The sequence below is a fragment of the Mya arenaria genome, chromosome 13 (genome assembly GCF_026914265.1).
Source record: "Mya arenaria isolate MELC-2E11 chromosome 13, ASM2691426v1".
Taxonomy (NCBI): domain Eukaryota; kingdom Metazoa; phylum Mollusca; class Bivalvia; order Myida; family Myidae; genus Mya; species Mya arenaria.
In genome coordinates this window covers 28,629,810-28,642,695 of record NC_069134.1, presented here as the reverse complement: position 1 = coordinate 28,642,695, position 12,886 = coordinate 28,629,810, and the positions used below count along the sequence as shown (strand labels likewise).

Sequence of the window (12,886 nt, the reverse complement as noted above, 5' to 3'; positions counted from 1 at the left end):
CTAATCAGATTACTCGTTATTAATATCTGACCAATAGAGTGAATGGAGTCAGTGATGTATGGCCATTAGATTAACTAAGAACAGTGTAGCTAATCGGATTACTCGTTATTAATATCTGACCAATAGAGTGAATGGAGTCAGTGATGTATGGCCATGAGATTAACATTTACATGGGTGAAAGTTTTCAGTATTGATACTGAATTTAGTATTTGGAAAATATTTATCCTATATAATATATTGTAAAAATGGCATTTCCCTATGTAAAATACCCTATTTTCAGTATTTTGAAAAATTCAAACTTTCACCCATGCATTTATATAATAGTTGATAATTGAATACCACTCAAGGCAAGTCAAAATTAAAATTAAGATTTTCGGTGTGTTGACATCCCTGCATTCATAATAAGGAGGCTGCTGGTATTTTTAAGAAAATTGTAGTTTACTTTTTGCCTGCTACAAAAAAACATGTACATTGTTCAGAACCTTTCCATTAACCTAACAGTTTCCATTTCGACTATACAAAACAACACATTGGTATTAATACAGCTTGTATATTTTCATAGCATCTGGGAACAACCGGCTGTGACATTCATATGTTACAAACATATGATAAACATACGATTTAAGTTAATACTTTGTTGCAAAGATACTCTAAAAAGGGTTGCCATTCTTGAACCTAAATGAAAAATTGCCAATTGATGAACTAGCCTGGTCAAAGTCCCACTCTAATTAAAATGACATCCACTCCGACTTTACCACTGAACATTTACTACATGCACTAATTAGCCCGACACCTGTCCGAGAATTATATATCCAGGGGAAATCAATTTTCCTCAAATTCGCTTACTCAAACTAGGAAAATTATATTTTCCAAAGATCATTGGTAATGGTACATTGTATTGCCTAAAGCAACTGCCAGCAAAATATTTTAAGGGACATGAAAAAAACATTTGCCTTTTAAAAACCAAGGACTTTTAACCTGACCTGAAATTAGTAGAACTAGTGAAATAAAAAGGTTGAAAGACAAAAAAAACAACCATATTTTTCAGATTGTAACCAGAAACAAATAAATAACAGAACCAAACCAACCATATTAATACCTCCCTTTTTCATTTTTTCAGCTACGAGAGTATGAAAAGTTTGTGTGAGAAGTACAACCGCGCCATCGATAGCATCCATCAGCTGGTAAGTGAAGGCTTCTTGGTAGCCATAGGGTTGTAGTAACATTTATCTCCCCGTCAAACATACACTGTTTTAAGTTTGATCCCCAGAATTTTGATCCATCCCCTAACCAGTGTGTGGGTGCTTGTGTGTGTGTGTGCGCGTGTGTGTGTGTGTGTGTGTGATATAGATTTTGTAGCCCAGATTGCTTTGTACAATTCATTATCTTACCTTTTATATACAGCCGAATCTCGTCAAGTCAAACCCTGTTATGTTGATGCGCTTGCATATAAAATTATGTCAAACTTTTTCGATTTTTTTTTCAGTTTTTTTTAAACACTGTATTATGGAAATATATCGAAATTTCTGATGTCCCTGAACAACCTCAACATAGCAAGTTTAGACTGTATAGCTGCCATTATGTAACCAGTTAAAAAGAAGTGCTTGTTTAAATATTTAATAAAAAGCTTTAAGTAGAACAAGCATTAAACATGCCCCTGCCAGAGCAGTTAATGACAATATCTGCCTAGTCAAGGGCAATATGCCCTGTTTTTTTCCGAGCAAAATCACCAAAATATTACATGTACAAGTTATTTTTTAGATTTGTTAAAAATCCCCTGGACTAATGTCAAAATCCCCTGTAATACTGAACAAAATCGGAAATATTGGTCTCGGAAAATATATAGAAAACTTGTAATTTACATAAAAATAGCTTTATTGGAGGATGGTTTAATTTAACTTTAATTATTATTGTTGATATACTCAAACTCCCTTGGCATGTCTAAAACATGCTAGAGAGAACTATCCTAGACAATTCATTTAACAAAGCTTTAAAGGTTAGATCCTTATTTCATAAAAAATATCAAGTTACTAAATGTACTTGGCTTTTCAGTAGGTTTTACAATTGATATTTAAAGAGCAGTTGTAGAAATTTACTTAGAAGGATACACAAGTCCGAATTTCTACATAGGTGCTTAGCATCCAAAAATTTAACAAGCCCTGCTATGTTAAAATAAAAGTTTGAGCATGCCCAGAATGTGGGTTAACCCAGGTCATGAGCAAGCCCAGAATGTGGGTTAACCCAAGTAATGAGCAAGCCAAGAATGGGGATTAACCATTGGTCATAAGCAAGGCCAGAATGTGGGTTAACCCAGATAACGAGCAAGCCCAGAATGTGGGTCAACCCAGGTCATGAGCAAGGCCAGAATGGGGGTTAATTCAGGTCATGAGCAAGCCAAGAATGGGGGTTAACCCAGGTCATGAGCAATGCCAGAATGGGGTTAACCCAGGTCATGAGCAAGCCCAGAATGTGGATTAACCCAGGCCATGAGTAAACCCAGAATGGGGGTCAAACCAAGTCATGAGCAAGCCTAGAATTTGGGTCAACCCATGTCATGTTTCCCTCCATGAAACATGTATGGACAGCTCAAAATTTGAGGAGTAACAGGGACAGGATTGACATTGTTCCAGTATTAAAGTTCATTTTAGCATCAGCCCACTCATATTTGCTACAAAGTTTTTGTTTTTTGTGTGTGTGAGTTTTTTATGATAAATAAAAACATTGAAATGTGATGCAACAGAGCCATATTACTTTGTGAATGAACTTAAGAAGGCAGTTGATCATTCAGTGGTTTGTAGTTTAAGTTGTACAACATTAAACATGAAAACTCTTTTCAAGTGTACATACCGGGAGGTCTTACGTATATGGTATTACAGTAGCAAGGTTGCTCGCAGTATAGAAGATGAAATAGAATGTTACATCTGTAAATCCTTTCGTCATTTATGACCTATATACTTTTACAGGTTTTTGTGTCATTAAAAGCATGCACTAGATAATGAAACGGTTTTAAACAGAATAGTTATCAGACTAAAAAAGATTCAAAAGACACCTATCATATTGACTTGAAATGTTCATAGATTCAAAAAACACCTATCATATTGACTGTTAATTGTAGAAAAACTCTGTGGTAACCACATCATCAAGGCTTAACCATCCCATTTTATAGCATAGTCCATTAATTTTCCTAAGAAAGCTCTTATAATGATGTCAGCATTTAATTCTATGAAGGCGGAAGGGTAGACTTGCTGGTCTCCATGACTGGGTAGAAGGGTGTATAAACCCTTTAGCTCAAACCCAAATAAGGGCTAACATAAGTGTATTGGTTATGTTTTATCAGCCAGAAAATCTAGACTTAGAATTCAACCTGCATTTTCAGGCAATCATTATATACTAGGCTTAACCATAAAGAATACCAATTTTCGTGGGTGTTTAAAGGTTCGCCTACTGCCTATCATCTGATACACACTCCCTGCGTCAGAATTTGCGTTGACAATCTGTCAGCCAATGATGTAGTATTCGAAGGCAGCTATGCTTTTTCCACCCATTCTGAATCTAACCCCACAGCTTCAGGCCACGCTTGTATGTAACAACATGCTAATGAAAGTAATTCAGATAAATAATAAGATGTTACTAGTCCTTTTTTGTAAAGCTAATTTGTCAAATTACATGTCATAATGTAACGAGGCCCTTTTATGTAAAGCTAATTTGTGAAATTATGTGTCATAATGTAAGGAGAGCCTTTTTAGCTCGACTATTCGAAGAATAGGTAGGCTATACTACTCACCCAGGCGTCGGCGTCCGGTTAAAGTTTTAGGGCAAGTTGGGATTTTCACTTATAAGTCCAATACCTTTCATTCAATTGAGTTTCAATTGAGTTAATACTTCACACAGTTGTTCAGGGCCATCACATGATGAGGTTAGATAACTCCATATTATTCTTTACACAGATTATGGCCCCTGATTGACTTTGAAACTCGGGTTAAAGTTTTAGGGCAGGTTGGGATATTTATAAATAACTTCTATACCCTTTGTTCAATTGACTTAATACTTCACACAGTTGTTCAGGACCATCACACAATGAGGTTACATAACTCCATATTATCCTTAATACAAGTTATGGCCCCTGATTGTCTTAGGTTAAAGTTTTAGGGCATGTTAAAGTTTTAGGGCAAGTTGGGATTTTCACTTTAAACTCCAATACCTTTCATTCAATTGAATTAATACTTCACACAGTTGTTCAGGGCCATCACATGATGAGGTTAGATAAACCTAACTTCTATACCCTTCATTCAATTGACTTAATACTTCACACAATAGTTCAGGACCATCACCCAATGAGGTTATCCATATCCTTAATACAAGTTATGGCCCCTGATTGACTTAGGTTAAAGGCAAGTAAAAGTTAAGGGCAAGTTGGGATTTTAATAAAAAAAACAACTTCTATACCTTTCATTCAATGCACTTAATAAAATTCAAAATTATTTACGACCATCTTACAACAAGAAACATAACTCCATTTTAACCCTAAATACAAATAATGTCCCATGAATATTTTTTTTTTTATTTCTTTTGACAGGCACATTTTTACATTCTTAACCAGTTTTTTACCAAGGGAAAACAAGGAGGGCTATACTATTATGGTCATTGATTTTTTTTTTTTTTTTTTTTTTTTTTTTTTTTTTTTTAATTTCTTTTGAAAGGCATATTTTTATATTCTTTATGGGAAATCAAGTTATTTGAATGACTTGCGTCATTTTTCGGGTGGTGGGAGGCCAGCATCAAAGTCACCTTATGTATTGAATAATTTTAGTTAGGTTTGACATAAATAGACCAAACTTGGTAATATTACATTGTAATTGTATTCACTTCTAAGTCAAAGCGGCGAAGTCGAGCGCGCTGTCTTACGACGGCTCTTGTTGTAAAGCTAATTTGTAAGGTTTAAAATGTGCAACTGCATAATTTTCTCTTGTAGTTATTTTTTTCTAATTGCATTTTATCTTTAAGCCATATTTAATTAATAGAAACAGTAAGTTGAATATTTTGGTATGTGTTAAATTCTCATATATTCCAAATATTGAAACATCGCTAGAATTAAACAATCTACAAATTCTCATATATTCCAAATATTGAAACATCGCTAGAATTAAACAATCTACAAATTCTCATATATTCCAAATATTGAAACATCTCTAGAATTAAACAATCTACAAATTCTCATATATTCCAAATATTGAAACATCTCTAGAATTAAACAATCTACAAATTCTCATATATTCCAAATATTGAAAAATCGCTAGAATTAAACAATCAACAAATTCTCATATATTCCAAATATTGAAAAATCGCTAGAATTAAACAATCTACATCAAAGTCAAATGTTTATTTGTATATTTAAACGTTTATGATATGAATAAGTTAAATCTTATTTTCTCCACTTAATGTTCCAGTGGAAGGGCACATCAAAGCTAGGGAGTCTCCAGGACTTGCAGGCGTCAGTGCCGCTTTTGAAACACATTATCCAGCAGTGCTACGACCACGCCATCGAGGACCCGGAGAAACTTAACCAGTATGAGCCCTTCTCTCCAGAGGTAACACTGGAAAATAGGGGATTTGGCAACTTTTGACCCTAGCAGCTCATTGCATAAAGCGGCAGCCAATTGTATTAAACTGTATAACTTGTCACCTTAAAGCTGCACTCTCACGGATTGACAGTTTTGACATTTTTTTTGTCTTCCCTTTTCAAATCATGGCTGGAGTACTGTATATATTAATATATATATTTATGTGAATTGAACTTAAGCTAGTCTCTTATTTCTTGAAATATCTTAAGGGTAACAGGTTTAAGTATAGTATTTCATTAAGCCAAATAAGATGCTTTAACTTAATTATTTAAACTGGTTAAAAATGATTATACTTAAAAAGTTTGAAAATTATCTTTAAAAGTAGGAATTTACATAATGTTTATAGAACGAAAATAGCATACTTTATTATTAATAGCTATAAGCTAGGGCTGTGTATCATCACTTAACTCACGATACGATGCGTATCACGATACAGAGTACGCGATTCACGATATATCGCAATACGTTTATATATATATTTTTTTATGTAGGACTTTAATGTTTGCCTATTTTGTAAATTGTTGGGCATATCCTTACCAAAACTATAGTTTTAATGTTTTTATTATTTTGCATTGGCGAAGATGCCTGGTCGTGTTTGTAGTGTTTCCATTATATTTTAATTCGGCCAGACATAATTTACAAATAACTAGTTTATTGTCTGACTTTGCAAAGACAAAGTTCTCCCAAGCTTTGGACTTATATTTTGCCGGCGCATTTCTCTAGGGTTTCTCTTTACTACCGGTAGTATTTCCTTCAGCCAATCTTGACTTTGCAGACGACTGAAAACTGTCTAAACAGCGTTAGCCACTTCAGCCGCATTTTTGCATACAGCTAGTTCGCAGATCCCATTTTTTTCATTTCTTTTGTCATTCAACTTAAAATTGCACATTTCTTGATTATTTTATTTTCATTTTTCATTTTAGTTGGAACGTATTTTGCTAGCTCTACCTGCTGTTTGAGAAAATGCGGCAGAAGTGGGTTTCGCTTATTTGACAGTTAAAAATGAAAGTTAACAAATTGACCGAATCATGCAAAGATGTTTGGAAAGTGTTTTAAGCATACTAATCTCAAGTCGAAATAAAAATCTAACGATACGCGATACACACGATTTTTTACAATGCGGTACGATACAGTATATCGTCAGGTACTGAATCGCGATTACACGATGCACCGATGAATCGTTACAGCCCAACTTTAAGCTGTTATAAGGGTGTGGTCAGTATTCAAGTGGAAGGGAAATGAAAAAATATTCTTGCCATATTTCTGTGATGTTCCTACAGATTTAAGATTTTAGATTCTCATGTTATGACTAAAATCCATGATTTAAACACAGCTTTGAGTCTTAAAGGGACCAGCCTCTCAGACATCGAAAAAAATAAGTATGTGTGGAATGTGAAGAAAATGCACAATAACAATGATAAAACATTATCTCAAGGTTCGACCAAGAGCACTGTTGTTTACAGATATTAAAAGATATGTCACAAAATGCATTATTTCGCTGAAAAACGTTATTAGCGCTTGGAATTTTTTGTGTGTTCATCGGATGCTGTTTGAAAGTGTATCTTTCAGTTGTGGTTTTAGTTACTACAAGTAGTTAAAATACATCAATATCGCCATTGAAGGTTTGGGGGAAAAAAATCACTGTTATAAAATCTCTGATTGACTCTCTTAAGAAGTCAATAAATTGGTTTAAGGGTTTAAGGGGACTGTTTCATTAATGATTTAAGTCATAAGGTGAAATATCTTAGTGGCATAATTTTTTCTATATTTGTATATATTTGTGACAATCAAACAAAAAGAGGTATTAAATTTGAAAAAAAAAACAACCCCAAACAAAATCTGTTAACATGTTACCCACTGCCACGTTCCTAAATATTTAAGGTTTAATCCTAAATTAAGAAGGGCAATAGCTTTTTTTGGAAGGTTTATTGTTATAAGGATTCATTGTAATTACAGTTCACGATTCCAGACAAATTTACATTTTAGTAAAATAACCTCAATATGTTTTCCCTTGAATTAGACTAAATACACTATGACTGCAAACCATATGATTTTCATACAATGAGGAGGACATTTATTCGCATCATGTTTTGCCATCTGTTTCATGCTATAATAAATTGATATCATGCAATTGGCCAATCTGATAAGATATTACAAAATAATCACTTTGCTAATAAATTTCAAATTTTTGCTTTATATATTTTTTAGATTGATGGTTTAAAATTTCTTATTTCATCTTGCCAAATCAAAATAAACTATTAAACAACAGCATCCTATTTGATGTTGAAATATCCCATTTTACGCTGTAACGGTTGAGGCTGGGTTTTTCACCATTTTTGGAAAATGGCTAAGGCCTTTATGATTGTTAAAAAGTTCACTTTCATTTTCACTTAACTTGGGAAGAACAAGAAATAGACAAGAAATGGGAAATGATCAAGTTAGTTTCCCTTCAACATACCAATTCATCCTTAAATAAAGATGATATTTTCAGATGTAATGGGGAATTTTATTTTTACTTTTTGGAAAATGCTTAAGTCAGAATTAGTCAGGAAAAAAAAACAGTGAAGGCAATCTACTTCCCACATTATTAATAAATTTAGTATGGATCAGCATTTTACTTGATATTGTTTAGGCTGCTCAATGAGTGTGTTTTAAAATGAATATTCATCAATCAATCAGTCAATCAATCAAAGTATCTGAGGAAATTTTCATTCACGATTTATGATATTTGTAAACAAAGAAATTATTACCCTTTGTTGCATGATCAAGATTGGATTCACACCAGAAGATTTTCTGAATGTTACTGAAATAGCTGCATTATATCTAAAATGTTGATAACATGTTTATTTTGTAAAGACGATTTTTTTTATTTTAATGAGAAAGCAAATGAAGTGAGGTATAGCAGCATTATTGCTTAGATTGTTTAAAAATACAGAATTTCTGTTTCAAAACAAATGATTTTTAAAGACGATTTTTTTTATTTTAATGAGAAAGCAAATGAAGTGAGGTATAGCAGCAGTATTGCTTAGATTGTTTAAAAATACAGAATTTCTGTTTCAAAACAAATGATTTTTAAAGGCACACAACAATGGTTGATGCAAAAAAAATATGTTTATATGCATGCATGCTCATGTTTTACTCATTTGACTTCGATTAAAATTAAGTAAGGTACAAATAAAAAAAGATATATTTTTCCTATTTTGGCGCTTTTTTAACTTGGGAATTTTGGGCCACAATTTATTAGACTAATTTTTTTTTATTTGTGCCTGAATCATGTTTTTTTTGTCCATTTTCATAAGAATCAAATGAATTAAAATGATCAACATTAATGCATTAAAATTAAAATAATAATTTGTTCAACAACCTTTATTATGCATTTTTTTTATTCTTTGGACTTGACTATATGAATCTGATGTGAATTTTGACCTCTTTGCACATATCATATTGTACACAATTACTCAGCTGGCTTATCAATAAACATATGATAAAATACCATTATTATAATAACTATCAATAGTACTGGTATGATATAACGGCGTTATCACAAATCTGAAGTAAAGTTTCACTAGGAAATTTAAACAATCTTTGTCTTTATTCTCAGAATTGGTTTTTATATATATATGTATATAAATATACCCGGTAATGACTATTCAGGGAAATGGGACACTGTTTCAGTCAAGACATTAACACTTAGTTAAAATTATTTTAATGCAATATTATCATGTTTTGCTATTTATTGATCTGAATTTAACTTCAGACAGATGTTAAAAACAATAAGGGAGAAATGAAACAAATCAACCTGCATAAGTTTTCACTGGTTTAAGTTGCATAAAAAGTCCTTTAATAAAACAGGCCTGTGAGACAAAAAAAGAATGATATGATAATGATCATTGATAAGATTTCCCCATTACGTGTTGTTGACAATGTTTGTTTATCTAAAAAACAAAGTACTGGATATTGTACAATGATTAGATACCATTTTCGAATTACAGGATAGGCTCATGTTAATACAGTCATCGAACGTAGACTAAAGAATGAATTCTAGAAGCCCTCAAGAGTTTGAGCCAGTCATAAAACAGTTTACTAGTGAAAGGCTAATCGACCACTTCCATAATAGATCTTTCTTTGTGCAAATTGTGCTATAATAAACTTGAACTTGTTCTTAAAGAAAACCGCATAGATAGTTTTATGTGCTGTAAGCTATGTGAAACAAATATTATTTTTAACAGAATGATTTAGTTATCTAGATTTTGCCTGAATGGTTACACTGTCATGGCATAAGAAATTTTAACAATCCCTGCTACATATAAAATTCAGATTTTTAGCAAGTCAGGCCGGCATTTTACCAGTGTGCCGGTCTTGCAGGCTCTTGCCTATTTTACCCATTGTGCATTGGTATATAAATTTAGCTAGTATTAAAAAGATCCAATTAGCGCAAGACATCAAACCCTGCACTGGTTAAACGCTTTCATACATGGTTGGGCTTGTTGACATTTTGATTCTAAGCACAACGGGAAAAATATGTGTAGTTAGGGTTACATCTTGTCAAAAAACAGGCAGGGAGGTAAAAAAAGGAACACGTTATTGTCATTATCGCGGAATGGCTTTAAGTAATCTTCATTATAAAGCTTTTTACTTCATATTTTAAGACTTAACTTAACACATATTTTATTTCATTATTTTTTTACCGGCAAACTTATAATGGTAGGCTTTTCTTTCGTAGCTAGGGTCGGGTAACCTCAAGCACTAGTTGTTGTACTTTTAGGCCAAAGACAAGAAATCAGGCTTGTTCATCCAAAGTCCAAATATGATGACTGGTATAATAATTTATGCAATTGATAAGTATAGCTTTCTATGTCTTAATATTGAATGTGTTCTTTTCCTGGCAGGTGTATGGGGAGACGTCATTTGAGCTGGTGGATCAGATGGTCAAGTCAATCAACTTTACAGAAGATGACTACTTCATTGACCTTGGAAGTGGTAGGTTTACATCATCTCAGCCTTATAAAGCTGAAGATTCTTTGAATACTTCAATCTTTGATGTATTGGGTTTGCATAAGCTCACCTTTATAGAGCAATAGGCACTTAACTCGTAAAATACTTCATCAATCTGGAAAGTATTTGGTTTGCATAAGCTCAGCCTCATAAAGCAAAAGACAGTTAAGTCTTAAAATGTGTCACCAACCTGGAAAGTAGGTTTACATATGCTAATCCTCAGAGCGATAGACAGTGAGTTAACTCTTAAAATGATTTATCAACCTGGGAAGTAATAGGTTTGCATTGGGCCCACCCTCATAGAGCACTAGACAGTTAAGTCTTAAATACTTCATCAACCCTGACTGTGAAAGGTTTGGTGTTGTAGTTCTATGAGTGGGAAAAGGTAACAGTAATATTTTAATAGAAGCATATTTTTAATCTGAATTTAAGTATATATGTATGTATGTATGTATAATGGCATTGTGGTTTTAGTGTTTGGACATGAATGGTTTTAAATCGACCAAAATCCAACAAATGGATATTTTTGTGTCGCCTAAAAATACGACATATAGGGGTTACTTTTGTCGGCGGTGTCGGTGGCGGTGGCGTCCGCGTCCCATTTTCGCTTGTCCGGGGTATATCTCCTAAACTATTAGTGGTATCAACTTGAAACTTCATATGTACATAGATCTAATTGAGGGCAAGTGCAGTGCACAAGAACTGTTACTCTTGCTTTCTTAGTTTTAAAATTATTGCCCTTTGTTAATTTTCATGCTTAAAGTTTTGTCCGGGGCATATCTTGAAGAATATAAGAGGTATCAACTTGAAACTTCATAGCTAGATATATCTCATTGAGGGCAAGTGCAGTGCACAATAACAGTAACTCTTGCTTTCTTAGTTTTAAAGTTATTGCCCTTTGTTACTTTTCATGCTTAAAGTTTTGTCTGGGGCATATCTTGAAGAATATAAGAGGTATCAACTTGAAACTTCATACCTAGATAGATCTCATTGAGGGCAAGTGCAGTGCACAAGAACTGTTACTCTTGCTGCCATATTTTTAGAGTTATTGCCCTTTGTTAATTTTCTTGCTTAGGTTTTGTCCGTGGCATATCTCGTAAACTATAGGAGGTTTCAACCTGAAACTTATTCAGTAGGTATATCTGATTGAGGGTTCAAATGCCACCTACACTTGAAAGTTAAATGGCAACATCATTGTCTATAAATGAATAAAATGCCAATCTAACAGCTATAATGTCGACAGTAAATAAATGTCAGGCGACACATCCGACTCGCGGAGTTCTAGTTACATATTTGCAGCCCTATAAATTCTCAATCCTTGATGACATGACAAAATTGGAACCTTTTCCTCTGATTATTACTAGAAATCCTGAGTATAAAATTAAATTTGTGAATCAGCACTTTTGGACATGTATTCATCTAATTTTTCAAAGCCTTTTGGCCTTGGGGAGCTAAATTATTATCTTTTAAACCTAGGTATGCTATTATGATTGCATTACACGAGTGATATGACAAAATGATCATTCTGTATTGTATGGTATGTTCTCTTTTGTAACATTTAGTTTATTTACTTCCCGTGACTTTGAGCATTCTTAATGTCATATATTGCATGATCATATGACTGGAGTACCGTATATGTCCGTTTAGGTGCTCTGCATGTAATAATTTTAGAGCTTGCACATTAATTAACCATAAATTTATTGTTTACTATATTAGTTATGTGTGACCTACCGTAGTACCCAGGATTAGGGGGTAATATAAAAGTAGTACCCAGGAGTAGTGAGTATATAATATAAAAGATGTCAGTAGGTGTGCAGGAGAGAAATTGGGGTTGGTGCAATATATTGAGAAATTTTGAGTCAGGTAGTCTTGTTTTAATAAAATCTGACAAAATATTCACAAAAGATGTCTCAGCGCATCTGCTGGGACATGTATATTTGGAAGGATATGTACGGTATGTGCAGTAATTTCTAAAAACCTGTCAATATACATTAAAGAAGATAAAATCTGTCTGGAGTCATGGCATTGACCCAAAGAAAAATGTCACAATGGAAAAACCAATAGAACTCAAAAATGTTATCAAATTGTAAATACATTTGTGGAAGGTAATAGCTTATTGACTTCTGGGAAATACGATGACATATACCAGCCTTTAGATTTCTTTTGATACAATGACAGTTGTCAAACATATACTATTAGTCCTAAAAAAAGAATATATTGGGATCGGGTTAACCAACTGTATCGTTTATATAGTCAGTTGATAAAAAAAT

General features: G+C 33.2%; 1 protein-coding gene across 3 annotated transcripts in view; it reads left to right on the top strand.

The window, feature by feature from the left end:
* The window catches only part of LOC128213429 (nuclear pore complex protein DDB_G0274915-like), a 53,963-nt gene that overhangs the window by 8,364 nt on the left and 32,713 nt on the right, over window positions 1-12,886 (top strand). For all 3 annotated transcript variants that reach the window (XM_052919114.1, XM_052919113.1, XM_052919112.1), the window contains exons 4-6: window positions 1,121-1,184; window positions 5,448-5,588; window positions 10,511-10,601. In XM_052919114.1, the coding sequence (XP_052775074.1) occupies window positions 1,121-1,184; window positions 5,448-5,588; window positions 10,511-10,601 (296 nt within the window). The remainder of the gene's footprint in view (window positions 1-1,120; window positions 1,185-5,447; window positions 5,589-10,510; window positions 10,602-12,886) is intronic.